This window comes from Centruroides vittatus, unplaced genomic scaffold, assembly GCF_030686945.1.
Source record: "Centruroides vittatus isolate TY-2023 unplaced genomic scaffold, ASM3068694v2 contig_19, whole genome shotgun sequence".
Lineage (NCBI taxonomy): Eukaryota > Metazoa > Arthropoda > Arachnida > Scorpiones > Buthidae > Centruroides > Centruroides vittatus.
The window spans coordinates 558,810-579,680 of NW_027121169.1; the positions used below are offsets into that span (position 1 = coordinate 558,810).

Genomic DNA, 20,871 nt, shown 5'->3' on the forward strand with positions numbered 1-20,871 from the left:
AGATTTTTCTTTGTTTAGAAGTGTACTTTAAACTGTTTAGTTCCACATTTTGTTTGAATGAAATCAAGTTGTAATGTCTTGGGATAAAAAGTCTATTGGACATATGCTTTGCATTTTGAAAATAATATGCAAACAGTAAAAAAAAAAAAAAAAAAAAAAAATGTAATGTATACAGGAAAGATGCTCCTAAACCTCCAAGTCAAATGTGGTTTAAAAAGTTCTATATAAACTTCAATGTAAATGAATTGTAGAAAAATTCTGAAAATAATGCAATATTCTTACTGTAATTTTCATTCATTACTATTTGATTTTCTTTAATATAATTTAGCTAATATTTTTAACTTGGGAATGAAAATGAATAATTCTAGAATATACTTTTTTTTTTATAGTTTTCTCAAAAATCTTTGGTGTTCATTAACTTGTAGTGAGATGTAAATTCAGAAATGGGAGTATGCATGTGTGTGAAATCAGTGTACTATCCAATATCACTTTGTTTTTTATTGTACTAAAGTCATTATTACAGTGTGGGAAAGTTTAATTTTCTTGGTAATATCTTAACATTATAATTATAATGTTAAGATATTACCAAGAAATTTAAAACTTTCCTGCAATTATATATTATGTATTTTAGTTAGGTAATTGTCATTACTTAACAAATTTCATAAATTTTCTTCCATCAAATTTGAACTTCTGTACCTTTTCAGTCAACAAAAAAGCTATCTGTCATGTTTTCTACCAGTTTTGGTTTCAGTAACAGCAAAATCATCTGTGAAAGATTATTATTTGCTTTTTATTTAATTTGTAATTTGGATGTTTAAAATGTTTTATGTATTATAACATATTATTGTCAAAAAAAAAAAATACTCTGTATGCATATTGAAGCTATATACACTGAGTGGCCAAAAAATTAGAGACACCCTCTAATAATGAGTTGGTCCTTAGCTCTCTACACTTTACCTTTAGCTCTGATCACAGCTGATATTCTTCTTGGTATGGACTCAACAAGTTGCTGATACCGTTGCTGAGGAATGTTGGCTCATGCTAACATAATGGCAGTTCTAAGTTGGGTTAGATTGGATGGTGGCATTTCCAAGCTTTGAAGTGATCTTTCGACTTTGTTACACAAATGCTCTGTAGGATTGAGGTCGGGACTGAGCTGGCTATGGAAACAGGTTAAACTATGATTGATGTTCTTCAAACCAATTTGAGACCAATCGAGCACAGTGACAAGGTGCATTGTCCTGCTGAAAGTGACCATCTCTATCAGGGAACATTACAGCCATAAACGAGTGTACATGATTGGCAACGATGTTGAGGTAAGCTGATCTATTCAGAGATGTGTCCACAAATATTAAGGGACCTAGTGTACTCCAGGAAAACCTTCTCCACACCATAATTCCACTGCCACCAGCCTGAAGAGTTGTCATTTGGCAGGAGGAGTCCATGAATTCTTGCTGTTCGCACCATATTCTGATCTTGTCATCTGCATGATGGAGCAGGAAATGAGATTCATCGGACCAGACTACTTTTTTCCAGTCTTCAAGTGACCAATTTCGTCGTTCCTGGGCCCACAACAGGTGCCTTTTCCTATTTTTCTGTGATACCAAAGGCACTCTTAGGGTCGATTTACACACAACAGTGACGTGCCGGCACAGTGACCGTTTGGTGCATAAACATCGATAAATATCACACATAGCCAATCAGAATTTCATCTACGACACGTGATCTGTATTCTGTCAATGATATAAGTGTTGTACATGAAATTCTGATTGGCTATGTATGATATTTATTGATGCTTACTGCACTGTGCCAGCACGTCACTGTTGTGTGTAAATCGATCCTTAATAGTCTCCTGCTGCTAAAGCCCATCCTTTACAAAGTGTGTTTTGTTATGTGTTGGGATATGCTTTGTGATGCACCTGCATTGAATTTATCATGTTGTTGCCCTTCTGTTATTGCAGACTATGCATGCTAATTTCCTTTCACCTCTCTCATTCACCAGCCTTTTTCAGCCAGAATTGTCTTTATTGCTTGAAGTTTTTTTCTCAACTGCCACTCTAAACACCCGAGATACTGTTGGGTGAGAAAATCCTAAGAGAGTCATTGTTTCAGAGGTGCTGACACACCAGCTCTTCTTGCACTGACGATCATCCCTCATTCAAAGTCACTTAAATCTTTCATCTTACCCATTTTGATGATAATTATGTTGTCCGAAGCTGAGCATACCTTATATAAGCAACTCTGCATTGTTACGTCACTCTACATCACTGTCAGACTGATTTACTTTCAAATAAGGAGTGTCTAATTTTTTTGGCCACTCAGTGTATAATATATCTGAAGCTTTGATTTATGTGCATGTGTTTAGGAATATCTTATGTTTGAAAGTTGAACTCATCATCATGCAGACAGTTGAGGGACACTATTATGATCATCCCAGTGCAGATATTGCATATGCCAAGCAAGTCAGTATGTGCACAGATCATGGTCTTATTCTGCATGTGTGTAGGGCACAATATTTTGTATCTATGCAAATCAGAAAATCAGACCTGGCAAAGAATGCAATTTATAAGAACTCTAATGGATGATCATAATATATAAGAATAGGGATTGCAATCCAGCAGTGTTTTGAATCCAGCTGGATTTTTGCTGGATTGAAATCATTCCAGCTGGATCCAGCGCGGATCCAGCATGGATGTATTTTCGGTGCAATAAAGTGTTATCTGTCTATCTATCTATCCTGCAATTTATGTTTTTTTAATGAAAGAAAACATTTTTTTAAAAATACTTAAAGAGCTTTTATTATTTAGACTGGTCACCATAAATCAAAAACTTCTTACACATTTAGGTAGTAAACTTAACTTTGGTTCGGTTTAACATTTGAGATAGAGATAATTAACTTTAAATGTTTAGCTAGATTATAATTATAATGTAATCTTTAAGTTAAATAATAGCAAAGGTAATTCTACTGATTAATTTATATTAATATATTATAATAATGTAAGGACGGATAATTCAGTCTTACCAGTTTTCATATATAGGCTCTACATATTAGTCTGTAGTTATTTATAGGTATACAAAACTATGTACTGGAAGTAGAATAAGTTAAATAAACTACACCTTTATCAATCCAGCAAAATTTAATAAAATAATAACGTTTTCAATCGTTTTTAACGATCTTCCTCGGTTACAAAAAAAAATAGAACATTAAATATAGAACATAAAATGTGTTCGGAATAAATATGAAAATTAACGAAAAATGCCCAAACAGACAAAATATAGATAAATAAACAAAATAAATAGCGGAAAAAATATATACACGGTGTTTTTTTTAAACTGACGGTACTCAGAAACATCTGTAGAGCAATCTAGCAGCCGGACTGTCGCCAAATTTGGGAGAGTGACTAAAGATGACATGGAAAAGAGATTCCGCGAAGAAAAAAAGTAGTACCTAAATTCGCCGGTAGAGGAGGATTTGGCACTGTTGTAGCGAAAAAGCTACCAGCACTTCATTGAAGAAAGGGTCATCAGTTGCTTTTTTCCACTTGCATGGGCCGCCTCGCTCCCCGGATCTAACCCCATGTTACTTTTTCCTGTGGGGTTACTTAAAGTCCAAGGTCTATCTTGGTAGTGTCCCAAACTTGATGACTTTGAAGGACAACATTTCTCGAACTGTGATGAACATTCCTGCGGACATGTTACGTTCGGCCATAGAGAACTTGGTGTTCAGGATGCAATGAGTTGTCCAGCAAGACGGTGATCACATTGAAGAAGGGAGAAGGTTATTTGCTGATTAATTAAACTTTCGTTATTACACTGAAACCTCTGTCTGATTATTCATTCGTGTGTTTGTTAATTGCAGCTGGATTTTATGCAGATTCTTAGCTGTTTCACTACAACAGCGTCAAATCCCCCTACCGGCATATTTGGGTACTACTTTTTTCTTCGCGGAATCCATTTTCCATGTCGTCCTTAGTCACTCTTCCAAATTTGGCGACAGTCCGGCTGTTAGATTGCTCTACAGATGTCTCTGAGTACCGTCAGTTTAAAAAAAAAACACCCTGTATATAAGATCCAATGAAACTAGCCTTGTCCGTTAATAACATTAATTAATGTAAAAGGATCTCCACATGGTAGACAATGAGTCTGCATCTCTATGGTTTACACAACTAGTTGTCATGTGCGCCTTGCAGATTTTTAATCTCTCAAGATGTTTGACCGTTTGCCTAATCGTCGTCGTATTTATAATTGCCGCTCAATCCCATTGGACGTTAACATCCTTGTGTCTTGCGTATGATGCCAGCGCAGTGTTGTCAAGGTTCTTACTGATTGTATATTTGTGCTCTTGAGCCTTTGTTTTAAACTGCGCATCGTTGCACCCACATAAACGAGCTTGGAATTGAAACGTTGGTTGTGTAAAGGTACCGAATATATACCCGTTGTTGAATTCCGATCCTCTTTCTTTTTATCGTTTCTTAAAAGTTTGAAAACAGTGGGATTACGTCGGTATACAATACGAAAATTATTAGACCTGGCAGTACATCTATGTATCTTGTTTAAAAATGGAATGTAATAAAGCACTATTCTTTTTACATTTATTCCAAACACATTTTATGTTCTATAGTTAATGTTGTATTTTTTTGTAACTGAGGAAGATCGTTAAAAGCGATTGAATACGTTATTATTTTATTAAATTTTGTTGAATTGATTAAGGTATAGTTTATTTATAAGTAATTTAATTATTAGTGTTAGTACAGTAGTGAGTAAGTAATTAGTAGCAGTCTAGTAGTTATCAAAGCGGCAACGCGACGACGTAGACTTTTGCGCAATTATTTAGAAAGTTAATTGAGTATTTGCGGATCCGCAGCGCTGGATCCAGCAGGCCGAAGAATGCGCTGGATCCAGCTGGATTGCTGGATGAGGGATCCAGCAATTGCAATCCATATATAAGAACTGGAAAAAGGCATGATTATTGGCTGTTAGGCCAGGAGTCCCAGTATTTCCATCAGATACACCTGTGCATGTTGACTGTTTCTTGGGGGCTCCAGTTTTTATCAGCAGGACACTGCTTCATGCATTACTACCAGAATTATCTGAGTGGTGTGAACAGCATGATGAAGAATTATATTTCCTTGGCCACCAAACTCCCCAGATCTGAATCTAATTGAACATTTGTGGGATGACCACAATTGACACAGACAGATGGATCCTCCACCAGTCTGAGAAACTCTGGAATATACTGCAGTCTGCATGGTCACAGATACTTCTTACAACCATTCACTGACTAATTGAGTCTCTTCCATTGTAATTGGCCTGCTTGCTGTGCATGCTGCAAAATGTGCATATTCTGGCTACTAGGTAGATGGTCATAATAATGTGACTCAACACTGCAGAGACATATACTATTACATATACATTGTTGATCACATATATATTGTACAGTACAAATACAGTTACTTTTAATAATTTACAATGCAAAAAATTTAATAGGAAAATAAATATCACTATTTAAATGTTTTTTTAGAGATTTGATATAAATGATAGAATGTGTTTTGTATTTTCTAAAAATATTCTCACAATATTTAGAAAAATGAGATTTTATTTGTAAGGATATTTATCAAAAGAAAATGAACTAGAAAATAATGAATTGTAAATGTATGTGTTGACTATAATCACGAAAATTTCAGACTGTTGTTTATCTAATGTTATGGACTTATAATCAATAAAAATCAAAGTATTAAAGGCTAAAAAGTTTGTTAATCTGAAGTTGAATACTAACTAAATTTTTAAAACTGTTTGATATTTAAACACACTTTAATTATAGAATGTACTGTATTTCATATTAGAGCAAATTCATTTTTAGAATAACAAAAATTTTCTTGCATAAATTACTTGTGGATTGTGTCTTAAGATACAGACAACTGTAGATCACAGATGTCTTTATAATATAAAATTGTCTTACATCTTACAACAATGTAAAAATTGATTGGATTTTTTCCAAATAAGATGCTGACTTTCAATGAGCTTTAGATAGGCCATTTTATTGGCAGCTTTAATTCACAACTGAGTATATTTGTATAAGAAGGACAAAGCTGAAGCTTTAATTTAAACTAATCATGGAAAATTGAAGGTTTAAATTAGATTTGGATACCTTACGGCAGCAACCGAAAGGATTGCTTGAAACTGCACCATATTTAAATGGTTAAACATAAGCTCCTTAGTTAAGATAAAATATTTGTTCTATAGGAAAAGAAATGTTTTTTGGGTTAATTTAGCCCAGCATCAATTTTCCAAGTAGAAGATTGATACAATTCAAGAGTGGAGTACAAATTTAAATTTTGTTTTTGAATTAGTTTGAATCATACATGGCATAAAAATTGATAAATCAAGAATTGACATTAATAATGTTATCAAATTTATAAAATGGACATTTGTACTACAATTGTTTCTAATGCAGAGTTTACTTTAAATATTTAAAATATAAATAAATAACTGTGTGCAATTTCTCTCAATTATCATTTTGAAATACACACATTAAATTTTGACTAAATTATTTAAAATAGTTTTTATTTAAAAATTTTAGGGATTGTATATTAAGGCATTTTAAATAAGTGTTTTCTTTTTTATTTTTAGCCTGATAGTCCTTATCAAGGTGGTGTCTTTTTTCTCACTATTCATTTCCCTACAGATTACCCATTTAAACCACCAAAGGTAAGTTTTACAAACTGTTTAAATTAGTTTATTAATCTAGCTTTGTATGTTATGATTTTTATCTTGCATTAACTATACACATGCAGGATCTTTCAAAAGTTTTCAGTCCTTCAATTTTACAAATAAACTTGAAGAAAGCAACAATTTGCAAGAAACTTGGATTTTGTTTTTGATCCAATAATGTAATTTCTTGAATTTTACAAATAAACCTTTCTTCCAACATACAAATTTATTGTAATGTTTTCTGTTTTTGTAATAGCTCCTGTTCTGCAAGTATAAACTTATTTTTGTATTTTATCTTGAACTCTTATGCTGAATTGAAGAAATTTTCTGAAGTATGTAAAAATATTGGGTTGTATTATATGAAATGTAATTTTTAAGGTAATCTTTAACCCAGATTCTCATTAAAAGGAGAATTTATTAATTGAAGCATCCATTTGCTTCCAAAGTCTTATTTCAATGTGTTTCAAGTGCATATATTCATTTTAAAGTTTTGGAGAGGACAAATTTTTCAAATGCTTTAATCGTATTTAAAAGATTCTTGAATTATTGATTACAAAAGAGGATGTCATAAGGCACCCATTTCTCAGCACAAGTGACAATACAACTCAAAAATGATCATTTATTTTTTAAAAGCAATCAAAAAGAAATTTCCGTGTGTCAGAATTTTTCCATTATGTTCAGTACGTTTGGTTTCCAAGTGTAGTTTTTTTCACTTTATTGTTTGAAGCCAAATGGTAGGATGCCATTTATGTTGCAAGAAATATTCTCAGGTCTTAGGCAAGGTATCTTATCATTGGAAGATGATGTAACAAAAACTATCTTTAAATATTTTTTTGTCAGTTGTGCTTTCTGGTCTTCTCTGTGGCTCACTATTTAGGTTTGTGTCTTCCTGATGAACTGTGGCAATGCCAATGCCACTTGGAGTGTTTGTCGTGCCTTCTCCAGAAGCACAACCAGTGTTTCATGCCACTTCAACTGTATTCTATTCTCGACTGTTCTCAATTCTTTATTACAAAACATATTCTAAAGACTGAAATAAATATCAATACTTAAAAGAAATCCTCCTGGTTATAACTCTTGGTAAAAGAAGAGTATAACTAGTTTAATAATATGTAATTCTATGAGAACTTTTTCATGGATCTTAGTCACAGTTTAGATGAAAGAAAAAATGGCATTTCATATGAAACAATCCAATAGAAAGCTTTTAGAAGTTAATGTAAACAGATGATGACAAAATTAAAATAAGTGTAACAAAATCTCAACCAGTTGTATATACATACTGTCAAGATTGAGAGAGACTATTGGATGATCAAAACCAATGCCTATTGTGTAGTTGCCCAAGTGCATTAATTCTGTTAAAACTTGATTAGTGAGTGTCCTTACAAAGTTGTGTGGATTTTTATAAAAAATTGAAATCTTATTGATGGTATGAATGAACGCAAACAAATTCAAATGTCACTTTTGGATGATTTTTACTATTTCACTCTTTTTGTGCATTTTTTGAATGTTTATGTACATTCATGTGCCAGTGCTTAAAATTTTTAATAAATTTCAATTGAGTTTATGCAAATTTAAATAAGAGAACATTCTTAAAGTTCATTATCTATTAAGGATTTTAGAATTACAGAATTAAAAAGTAAAATGTTGAACATCACAGTTCCACAGCAGCATGTAACTGTGGAAAAATTAGTTACTATACATTTTTTAGTGAATTAGACATGTTTTAGTTTATTCAAAATGTTACATAAGCATTTTAATTATAAAAATTTGTAAGAGAGACTATGAATAAGGGAATTATGCAGTAGTATATATAATTATTATATACAGTTGATTCCGCTTAATTGGGACATGTTGGGACTAATAAATTCTGGTCCAATTAAGTAAACTAATAATAAATTCTAAAATAAAATATGTAATGTGTGGATAAATAAATAAGTAGGTAAAAAATAATAATTAGGTACTTATTTTAATGCTTTATTAAGCCAAAATACAAAAAATATTTGTACTATAAATTTTCCAGACTCGTACGATAGATAACTGATTTGCATCATGCTAGTTGCTAAATATTAGTAGTGACGGACACAAGGTTTGACTGTTTGATCCATTCCTGATTGAATGATGTTTTCTTTCTCTCTTTTTAGTTACGACATGTACGGGTTTGTCCAAAAATCACCTCACGGCCTTTCGGCCTTTCTTTGAGCACAGTTTCCATTACTTGGAGATGGGCCACTTTGGTGGGTGTGTCTGTAGAATCCTCCAGCTTCATATGCTGGTCCCAATGATCGGATGGCTGCTGTTTGAGTCTAGACATAGTAATGCACACATCTTCCAAGGAAACTCTCGCTGTCTTCCAACTTGGTTGAGAGACCTCGAAAAATTGTCCGGGGAGGTCTTTGTTCCTTCACTTTTAAGGGGATCGTCTTGTCAAATCTGGAGCAGGGTTAGTAGCTTTGCATTCAGGTCCACCTCAAATGGTATCCTGGTGTTCCTGCTTTCCTGACCCTCTCCAGAAAAACTGAACCGTCTGAGTGAAAGACAAAATTGCTTTATCTTGGCCAATGGTTAGGCCTACACAACATTAGTGTATGTAGTGATGACATATTTTTGGAAATCTCTAAAATATATCAAAAATTGCTAAATTCCATTTCTGCTACTGTCCCAATTAAACGTTTAAATTATGTATTAACTTATTAGTTTGGTTTCCATTCTTTGAAATTTGGCCCAATAAAGTGGCTACTCCAATTAAACAGAATCGACGGTACTATGTAGTGTTCTATGAGGGGACTGCATGATGTTAGGATCACTGATTTTGATCAGACTTGACAAGGATATAATGCATTCCCAATGATTGACATGTGCCAAGCAGTAAGGTGTAACACTTAAAATTAAATGAGAAAATTAAAGTTGATATTAATGTAATTTTTATGTTTTTTTTATAAAACTATAATTTTCACTGTATTCTTGATATTTTTAAATTTATTATATTTAAAAATTATTTTTGAATATTCATGTGCATAATGTTCACTATGTTTATAATTTATTTGGAAAGACAATAAGGTATGAATTATTATTATTATTATTAGTCAGTCTGTTTGTTTCACATTTCTATGGCAATTACCATCCACAAAATTGTGCTCTCGAAGAACAAACATTTCTACAGTGTGTGCATTGAATAAATGCAGCATTTTTACAATAAGATTTACATATGTCACTGGAAAAACAAACTTAATTAATATTTAAAAACATTTCTGTCATCAACCAATTTGGAGGCAAATTGAGCATACTACATGACATTTCAAAATATCGGACCACTTAATGTTTTCAACTTTAAAACCTTAAGTACAAACTTTACAACTTCAAAATTGATGAAGAATCCTTGGCTGCAATTAGATCTGGATTTTGAGGGATACTTTCACGATATGTAAAAGCAGCCTTTAAACATTTTGCAATGCTGTTGTGCAGTGATTTTTCTGCTGAACAAATTCCTGTATCACAAGATATCAAAGTCATCTTTGCATTCTTAGCAGACATGATTATAGATACATTTAAATTAAACAATGACTGTTGCCAGAGTAAGTACCTACTGTACATGATTATACAGAAAATTTTTCTTTTTAAATAAATATTGTTAGGTAGTAATTTTAATTGTATTTGATGTTCACTTGTTGCTGGGAACGGGTTGATTTTGTTATTTTATACCCTGTTTATTGTACACTTGTAGTACTCTAAAAATAAATCAGTTTTTTCTCTGACAATATAATAACTTTAAAAAATACCAAGAATAGTGAAAATTACACTTTTATTTAGAAACATTACATTAAGAACAGAGATTCGAAATACCAATTGATAAAACTGGTGCATTTCCACCAAGCCACCATCCACTCTGTAATGGTGGAAATTCTGAAGGATTTGTGATTTTCAACATTCAAAATTAAAAGAGGAAATTAGTGTTGTGCCTTACTACTACATGGCACATGTCAGTCATTGGGATGCATTATATCATCACTGAATTTGATCAAAATTTGTAACCTGTCATGCTGTTCCCTCGTTAGTCAACATTTGAATATGGCTCCTAAAGATTGGATAATTGGCCATCCCCAACATCATAAATAAAAAAGCATTATTCTGTGTTAATTGAATCTATATATATAATCAAGATGGGTTGATGATGATGATGATAAGCACAGAGCCCAAACAGTTAAGAGTTGGAAGTTGAAATTTGGTACACAGTTTGGGTATGTCATGAGAATGTACGCTAGAAAGAAATTTTTGGAAATTCCCCTTGTGGGGAGAGGAAGAAGGTTTAAGGATTATCCTGAAGAACCTTTACTCTACTATTTTAGATGCAGTTTTTTGCATTTTTGCAAATCAAACATATTTTTAGACCCATCTAAAAATTTTCTAATTAGCCTTGGAGGAGTGGTCTTAATTCTTGCACCCAATGAAAACGGATAAGATCGGCTATATAACTATAAAGGTTATCTTACATAAGAGTTTATCACACCAAATGATCGATCTAACATGTTTTAAGAAGTCTTTATTCCTCTACTGTAGACAATTTAAAAATTTTTAAAATGTGTTAGATTGGGCACTCAGTGTGACAAACTCTTATGTAAGATAACCTTTGTAAATCAAATACTATAATATAATATAGTAGAATGGTTAGAAGTACAGAATAATCTGATGTTAATCTTTGCTGCTGTTAGTTTTTGCCTGAGCAATGCCAAGCTCATCTGCTAGTGTTTAATACATTGACTGCCAACCTGTTGCTAAAAATCATTCTCCCGACACCATTTTGATTTTGAAAAATTTACACAATAAAATACACAAAGTAAACATTCTGTTCTATGATTCACAAGTATTTTTAATTCTTAATCCAGATGCCCACTATTCATTAACAACAATTATTTTCTGTGAGTATGTTTGAATCAGATGCTGTAGGCCAGATTACATATGAGACAACTTGTAGGAGGCATCCTGAAAGAAACTCACCTACAAGTTAATTTGTAGTTAACAGCCAACATGTTATTTATATTTAATGTTGTGTGTGTTACATTGACTGTTAAAATTATTTTAATTGATGTTTGTGATCTCAATAACACAGAAAGAACTCAGTATTAAGGAAGATAAAAGAAATGCACATTTTGTTAGTACATCCATAAAATTAAGTTTTTATAAATTACATATGAAAATATATTTTTTTTTTTATTACACAAATTGTAGTATTAAGTTTTGATTCTTGTTTTACAGGTAGCATTTACTACTAAAATATATCATCCTAATATCAACAGTAATGGTAGTATTTGTTTGGATATTTTGAGATCACAATGGTCTCCAGCACTTACAATATCAAAAGGTACGTGTTTTTTTTATTACTTTGTGCTCAAGCAAAAAATTTACTTCTGAGAAGTAGACTTAGGAGTTCAAAGGAGCATTGAAATTGGTATTGACGGAGTTGAATAAAGATGAAAATTTACTGAAAACTAAGGTGGCAGTTTATGAAAATCTCAAATTGTCTGTGCATATACAAGTTTATTTACTAACTTTTTTAATAAGTGACATTTAATGAAAATTTTGTCCTCAGTTAAATTTGCTTACAAGACACGGGACATGCTTAGAAGAAAGTCCCACTAAATTCCCATATCTTGAGAAACCCGATTATCTTAGACTCTGTTAGTACAAGTACAAAATTTTTATCTTATAAGGAAAGATTAAAAAAATATGTGGACAAACTAAATAATCCTTCAAACATGTAGTAAATAAATGTTCAAGGTTTAAGTTTTTTTTCAATGCATAGCAAGGCGGTAACAAGTAAAACTACCCGAGCCATCACAAAACTCCTCGCTTTACTTCTCGCAAATAAACTTTTTGTTTAGTCTCCTTATATAGAAATTGTGATGCTTTTATTAAATTTAGAATCTGTTTAATAACTTTAAGGTCACAATTGATTTGTTAAAGACGATGTTTTTCTTTTTTGCAGTATTGCTCTCAATATGCTCACTGTTGTGTGATCCAAATGCAGACGATCCATTGGTTCCTGAAATAGCTAAAATATACAAGACCGACAGAGAAAAATACAATGAACTGGCACGTGAATGGACCAGGAAGTATGCAATGTGACCCTTTAATACATACTGTGTAGTGCTGCTTCCATTCACCATCTCTCTTTCTATTTTCTTGTTTATTTCCTGTTCTGGTCAATATGGTTTGGGGGCCAGTCTTTGATGGACGTGCAGCAATCGGACACTCCAATGTTACGACGTCTCTCTAGAATTCGATAAATGCTACAAACTGGTGAATTGGGAATGCTTAGTTGACCAGCATGGAATTTAATCATATATTGTCTAAGACACTTGGTACCAAAAAAAGAAAAAAAATTAGTAAAAAAAAAAAAGAGGGACAATCTTCCATATACTTTGGGTGATCAGTGTCCCATTAATAATGTGAGTTTCTGTATAGCATTGTTCACTTAACAGCACATTACAGTGGTCACACAGTACACGTATATACAAACTGGTAGAATTAATATTAATCAATGTTTAAATCTGTCATAAGTTAACAGCAGATAAGGAAAAGTGAAAAACATAATGTCCAGACTTATACCTCAAGTGTCCTTTGTGTACATGTATTTTTTTCCCCCCATTTTCGATGCCTACTGACTTGTGCTGTGTAAATAAATTTTTACATCTGCCATTGAAACTTTTTTCTTATTATTTTGCTTTATTAAACTTTTTTTTGGAAAAAGTTGACGGCTGGCCACGATATCAAACCATTGTAAATGTTCATAAATTTAGAATGCTTTAATTAGAATAAATTTTAAAATTATTCACAATATGTAGGGTATTATTGATTTTTATCCAGAGAGATTATCGTTTTCTATAAGTTTTTGGAAATTTCTGCTGTTTCTGCCGGACTTTAAAAATTCTTTGACTGTCCCTCTAAACTTGTCTGGAACAGCTAATTTCTTTTGGTGAAAGATTGGAGTGCCGCTCAGATTCTGCTCGTCTCGGAGATGTGTTCCGGCTGTAAATACGACGACTAGTTTAAAAAAAAGAGTTTGGTGTTAGCCTTATTTTTTTTTTTTTTGCATGTTGTCATTCCATACGGTTATATTTTCAGTTGTAAATGTCATACGTGTATGAAAAGAAGTATATTTGTACAAAAAAATAGAGTACAGATATCTATATATATAAATGAAAAAAAAAAATTGAAAAAGTTGGTGATGGAATTTATTACTAAATAGATGTTTTTATTACAAGAAAATTTAGACTACAGTGGGAATTGTTTTATTCAACATCCAATCAATTTCTACACATTAATTTATTTACAGGATATTGGAAAAGATAATCCCGTTGTTATTTACCAGTTTTTAAAACACTTCACATTTACAATGAGCCGCATAAATAGTTGGTTTTTTTTGGTCATGAAGCCTCAATATATAACAATGGAATGCATACACTTTTATTTTGGCAGTTTCTATGGAGTAGTGTCTACTGCTGAAGATATGTATTTCACTGCTGTGCTATGTTTTTAAATTCTTTTTTCTCATTGGCGGAAGTCATCCCGGCCGGCTACACCGCCATTAGGAAGAAGTGTTTTCGGAGGCTTGGGCTTTCAGGATGCCGTAACAGGCTTGGCACACTCTGACCGGCTTTAGAATGCGCAGACGGCTGATCTCTGACTCGAATCTGCTGCACCTGCGAGACAAAAGACATATTTAGGAGCTCGAAAAATTGACACACACATGCCTCTCCGTCTGGACCGTTACCTGGAGCAGAAGAGCTGGCCGCAGTTTCTGCAGTGGTGGCGGCGTTCGGCAAATGAAAATCTCACCCCGCAGGCCAAGCAGCTGTCTCCGCCCTCATCTCTCACCCAGTGGTCTGCCATGGCCCTTCCGGGATGATCGGTGACGCTCCAGCTAAACACACGTCCTCTTGCATCTCCCACGTACACGCACTTGTGGTCTCTGAAATGAAGACCCATTCAAATTAGGAAACAAAATTAAATTACTAACTTTTCAGAGAAAAACAAACAGATTAAATAGTCAATTGGCTGAATTTGGTGCATGCAAACAATAAAAGAAATTTAAAATCTTACTCTTCTGACAACATAGAATAACAATTTCCAAGAATTAATTTTACAATTTCTTTTAAATTAACTGTTACATAGTTTAAGTTACTGTAAACTAGTCAATCCTTATCAACTCTATTACAATGAGCAAATAGTGACAAAGGAAATAGGAAAGTGCTGTTATCTGTTGTTTTTTAACAAGTGCAAATTTTATATATAAAGTGGTTTGTCATCACATGCAGTGTTGCCACAGGCGATTTAAAGTGCTGCTATTTGCAACTTTTGGGTAAGTGTGAAAAAGCAACTGTTACAGCACGGTTGCTCAACAATATTTCCTCACACATATAATTGTGTACCATGTGCATGCAACAGATAATCATTTACTTTGTCCTCCACAAAATTCAAAAAGGTGATTGTGACACACAACCCAGTAAATTTTATACGTTTTCACAATATGTGCTCGTTTAAAATTCAAAGCTTGTTAGAATTATTTTGTCACAAACATTAGTGACAATAAATACATGATGATTAGCCTATTACATGTTTATGGTGGACCCGTGAATATGACTCTGTGCTACAATGCACCAGTTGCAGAGCACTGTTATAGAACAATAATTTTCTTAGTGATTTAAGGGTGAATGAAAATGCATCCCAAAGAAAATAATTTGATTTCCACTGAGGAAACTTTTTTATCGGTCAATTTTGATGTTACTAATTAATCCAATCAAACTACTGAACACGTTATTCAGATTTCTTGGATGATGATGGTTATACTCTATCACTACAATTTGTATTTTCTTTGTATACTATTAAACTTTGTTGTTTCCCTTTCACAGGTTTGTGTACAAAAAAGAATAGCGAGATTGAGGCGAAGTTTTAAACGCGAAAACATGTACATCGGACGTTCGGTGCTGCTTTCCTGTAAACGTAGAAGTTTGACAATGGTGTTTGGAAAGTCAGTGGAATCATGCTCGACATTCCAAACACCATTGTCAAACTTCTAGGCTTACAGGAAAGCAGCGCCGAATGTCGACTTACACATTTTTGCATTTAAAACTTTGGCCTCAACCTCACTATTATCATCATGCAACCCACAGGAAGTTAGCAATCTGTTTTTCAGAAATGACATCTTAGATATCCCAAATAAAACCAAACAATAAGCATATAGTTTAGTAATATAGGATCTAAACCCACAATACTCAACCTGTGGCCTGCTGAGCTGCTGTGAGTGACCTGGACGTGACCCGTAAATAATGCAGTCAAAATATAAATTTTGAAAATTTTGCGGCAAAAAATAGATTCGGTCACTTTGCCCACACTGCTAAGTCGCTTTTATCCTTTCTGTAAAAAAAAAATGTGCTCAAATTTTACGTTGTTCGCATCAACATATCTGCATGAAATGTCACACTCAAAAATAAAATACCCAAAGAACATGTATATAGAAATCGGCTTACTGATTCACACCTGGATGCCGTTTTACGAGTAGCATGCAGCAGTTACAAGCCTAATTTAAATGAAATTGTGAAAAAATGTTCGCAATATCAACAGTCACATACTAAATTTCTAGGGTGAGTGAGAAATTATAAGTTTTTTATTATAATTGTTATGTTGTGGCCCACATGTAATAGCTATCATGTGTATGTGGCCCAAGAAAAAAAAGGTTGAGTAACACTGGTCTAAATCACATGTTTGACGGGTCACTCTGAAAAATTAAAAATCTCGCCACCCTGTTTTAAGTAAAACTAATGGTATCTGCATTAATTAGTATCAGTTTGGCATGTAGAAAGCAAAAGTAACATGTTAAACTATTTACAAGGGAAGGGCCAGACGTTCGGATCTCCAATTCAAACGTAACCTGGTATGCATGTAGCCTTAAACACAAATGGCTCCTTGTCCTAATAATAGGACTCATTTTTTAAGCATTTCCAAAAAATGTGCCTCTTAATGCTAAACATTAAATTTTCAGTATTTGGAAGTTTTGTATCCAAGAGTGGCAATGGCAGAGTGAATAAGACTATGCACTACAGTTAGCTGATGTAGGTTTGAAATTTTAGTTTATTTTTTTATGTTACATTATTGTGTTATTACTTATAAGCATTATTACTATTTCGTTTCACAAGTTATAAATGTGAGAAATAATGAGATTAAAAATTGTGATGTCATTTCCTGTTTATCAAAAACGAGCCTCTGTAGATTTAACTGTTACCATTAATAAATATAAAGAAAATTTTATTTAATTTTAGATGTGGTGGTGTGTGAAATTCAAAGTGTAACGAACCTGAGTGCACGAGGAAATTGTCCATAATATTAACAATTAAAAAAATAAAACACTGCCCTATTTTCATGTCACTTGCCTTTACTGCACCTGGACAAAAATGTCTGACGCTTATTTGCTTGTGAGGATGTAGCATGTAAAACGTGTGAAAATAAATTACATTATTAAATAAAACTTCGCAGAGTTAAAACTTAGAGGTGTGTTTTCTCTAAACAGGAAATGAAGTCACAGTTTTTAATCTCTTGTTTTATAAGGTTTAAATGTGAAGGATGATACTGCATCATTAGCATTATAATTATTATTAAAATAATATAGTAGCACAATTAAACTAAACCAAAACTCAGAAAGTTCAAACCTTATATCATTTAGCTCCAGTGCTTAGCATCTTAGTTGCTCGGCTAACTAAAGACTTATAAGTGTTTGGAAGTTTTAAGCTAAACACTAAATTTTCAGAGGCCCAATTTTTGAAAATGCTTGAAAAGTGGGTCTTATTATTTGGACAAGTTGTTTGTGTTTAGGACTATGTGCTCACCAATAGGATTTTAGCCCTATGCGGCACAATCCCCGGTTTGTTGAAACAAATTCTGTTGAACATTCTAGTTATCAAAGTTTATTGGTAAATGCATGCAAAAATTGGAAAATTAAAATCTAATTACTGATTTTGCTATCATAAGAAATACAAAGAGGCAGTTCTGGAAATTATCTATCCATATTTTAATTTACTAACAAAAGAAAATCCAAACTTAATTATATCGATAGAATGGATTTAAGCATTCCACCAAATAGATAAAGGAACTGTCGGGTTTAGGGTTAAAGTTTAATGGACCCACAAAAAGAATACCACTTGCATCCAAGATCTTATTTGTCGTTACTCATTAAATAGCAAATAATATCCAGAAATTAGGAAAAGAAAATATCTTTAGATCAAAATTTATGGTTCTTGATGCCAAGAAAAATAACAAAAAAAAAAAATGTTTAATCTGTCCATTAAACAAACTTACAATATCTGATGATGATATACATAAGACAGACAAAACAAGAAATAATTTAAAGTTTCAATGTACAAAAGATGTTTTAACAGATTATATTATGTCACTAGAAATTAATTCACATATGATAGAGTAGTGTGTGTAAAAAACTTATGATTAAAATTACTTTCAACGCAACTCCATTAATCTGGACGAAGTTAATTTTTTCCACACACAGGAACGAGATATACTGATTAAAATTATCTCACGGTCTGTCTTGCCCATACAAATTTCTAACGGCTTTATTTATTTTCAATACCAATATGAAAAAGAAACAAATGCTTTTTGGATTTCTTGTCAACTGGGAAAAAGGATAGAATAATAATTAAAAAGAAATTTGAAACCTGACAATTTTTCACAAGTCACAAATCTTAAAAGTATTTTTTTTTTGTACTGTACATAATATGGAAACAGAACCACTAATTTCTTTTGTTGATTAAATAAGAATACTTGCAGAAAGTTATTCTAAAAAATTTAATGATTTAATCAAATGCCCATGCTAATAATAAAGTAAGTAATAACCCAATTGAAAGATAATTAACCAGCCTTTTTCATACTTGCTTTAAAAATAATATTAAAAAAATTTTTTTTTAAATGCTTAATAAAGAATAAGTGAACATTCTATTTTTTGGAGTGAAACCAGTTGGAGAACTCAAATTAGAACACTTAACTGTCGTAATGCTTGAGCATGCAAAATTAAAAGGGATATAATCACATACATACAAGAAACGTCAGCAGAAAAGAGGGTAAGGGAGAGGAGGTAGACAGTAGAGAGGTAGGATCCCTCTGAACCACCTACGTATGGTTACAGTATCCTCTGTTTGATGTTGGCATGCAGTTTTTATGCCGCAAGGCCGTAGTCCTCCGAAGGGTCTAAAAAAAAGCCCGAGTGTAGCAAACACCAATAATTGAATGCCACCACGAATAACTAAGTGTAAAAGTTAATGTCAAGTGCCTGTTAAGTAGATATAAGTCTTCCTACTAATACTAATAAAACTGAATGCAATCGAAAATCTTAATACTATTTAACAGCTAGGCAGACAGTGCGAAAAGCAACAAACACAATGACAAACTAGATGAGGTGAACGGATCGAGAGAGACACGAGCAAGACTAAATGATCTAATATTCTTCATAATTATCAATTGGGATATAGATCATTTAGAAATAATAAAATTGAAACAATATAAAAAAAGGTCTAAAATTACGTGCTGATCGGGTTTTTGTTTTGACCGACGGTGGGATAGTGTAAGGTTTATAAAAGATTGATGACCATTAATAATGCAGGGTTTTTGATTGAATCTCTATATCCAATAATTTATTGTACAATGACCAGTCAGTTAAACATTTAATGAACCTGTTAATTACTTGAGAAATTTTTATCAAGTTACATATGCCAATTTACTCACATTATCAAGAATGAACTGCTTAAAACTGTACAGGTAAAATATCATTTATTACTTGTTTCTCCTTGATTACAATTTCAGTATGTCCAAAAAGCATATTGGAGTTAGTAAATAGAAACAAAATTAAGTGACAGCTGTGGAAGACCACAAATGGCTTACATGAAAACAATAAATGTTGAAAAAGGCATTCTAATAGAAGTGCGGCAAGATGATACTGCTTATAAAAACAGTAATAAAAATGGATTTTTGGATCGGTGGAATTCTTACTGAGGAAAAATTGTTGATGTCTGACTAATAAGTTATAATTCTCTAAAAGGACACAGCTTAAATTTACTGGCCAAAAAGTCTAAAGATGGCAAAATTAAAAACATCATTTCTTCTATATTTTGCACATAAATATAAGTTAAAAATATATTGCAATTACACCCCTATCAAATTAGAATGAAGCTGAAATTTGTCCACTTGCATTAGCAAAAAAACTGTTGACAAAGTGGATTCCTTATACACAGTGTTCAAAAATCACACAAAATGTATAGTATTTGGAACACTAATTAAAAAATGAAAGGACCAAAGAAGAGAAATTGGCAAATTTGTACTAAATGAGCCTTAAACTTAAAGCATACAACTTAATATGTAAATGATAAAAGGTAAGGGTGCAATAAAAATTCTTAGAAAATTTGTGTATTATAGATCTTGTTCATCCCCCTTGAAGACAAACAAGTTCTGATTTCTCTAGTTTGTTTTTAACTCAACAGATCACAAAATATGTAGTAAACTGAGTTCAATAATGAAAATTTATCATTTTCATCAAAAATTGCAAGTCCCAAAGTAATTGTAACAACACAGTTGCTTATTATTTGTAGGAAACAAGATGCAATATTTCCTAATGACTTTTTCCCCACTTCATGCACAGTCTACCTAGCTGTTAAGTAGGCAGACCGTGCATGAATTCTGCACGGGATGCTCATAACTTTCATTTAAAACGTTTTTTCAAAAGATGCACATAATGGAAGTTTATTGCTTATTATGATTCTACAACTGACAAAACGATTGAGGGGCTATCATTTTTTTGTTTGGGAATGCATATTTTTTGTTTTTCCACTGGATCGATTAAAATGGTTCACCCTGTATATTGCAATACTATTCTCCCAGTAATTTGTGATAAAGCCATTTGATGCAGCTCCCAAGCATTTGAAAGAAAAATGAGTAAAATTTTCTGCATTCCTTTTGTACCATTTACTACGTGGATAATGTGCTAATGGATAAGACACTAACCTTCAATATATAGAAGAAAAATTTTTAAAAAAGTATTGTTATTATAATCTGCATTGAAGCATATAGCTGTGTGAAGTAGTTTTCTAATTTTAACAAAGAAACTTAGTA

At 32.5% G+C, this 20,871-nt stretch overlaps 2 protein-coding genes across 2 annotated transcripts in view; one reads left to right on the plus strand and one right to left on the minus strand.

Moving 5' to 3' along the window:
- eff (ubiquitin-conjugating enzyme E2 eff) overlaps positions 1-13,545 on the plus strand; it is a 49,716-nt gene extending 36,171 nt beyond the window's left edge. Inside the window, exons 4-6 of the mRNA XM_067264511.1 lie at positions 6,631-6,708; positions 11,962-12,067; positions 12,692-13,545. Coding sequence (XP_067120612.1) covers positions 6,631-6,708; positions 11,962-12,067; positions 12,692-12,831 — 324 coding nt within the window. The 3' untranslated portion in view covers positions 12,832-13,545. The remainder of the gene's footprint in view (positions 1-6,630; positions 6,709-11,961; positions 12,068-12,691) is intronic.
- Positions 13,546-13,939: 394 nt separating this feature from the next.
- bchs (WD repeat and FYVE domain containing 3 bchs) overlaps positions 13,940-20,871 on the minus strand; it is a 232,023-nt gene continuing 225,091 nt past the window's right edge. The window contains exons 71-72 of the mRNA XM_067264512.1: positions 14,480-14,677; positions 13,940-14,408 (exon numbers count right to left, since the gene is read on the minus strand). Coding sequence (XP_067120613.1) covers positions 14,294-14,408; positions 14,480-14,677 — 313 coding nt within the window. The 3' untranslated portion in view covers positions 13,940-14,293. The remainder of the gene's footprint in view (positions 14,409-14,479; positions 14,678-20,871) is intronic.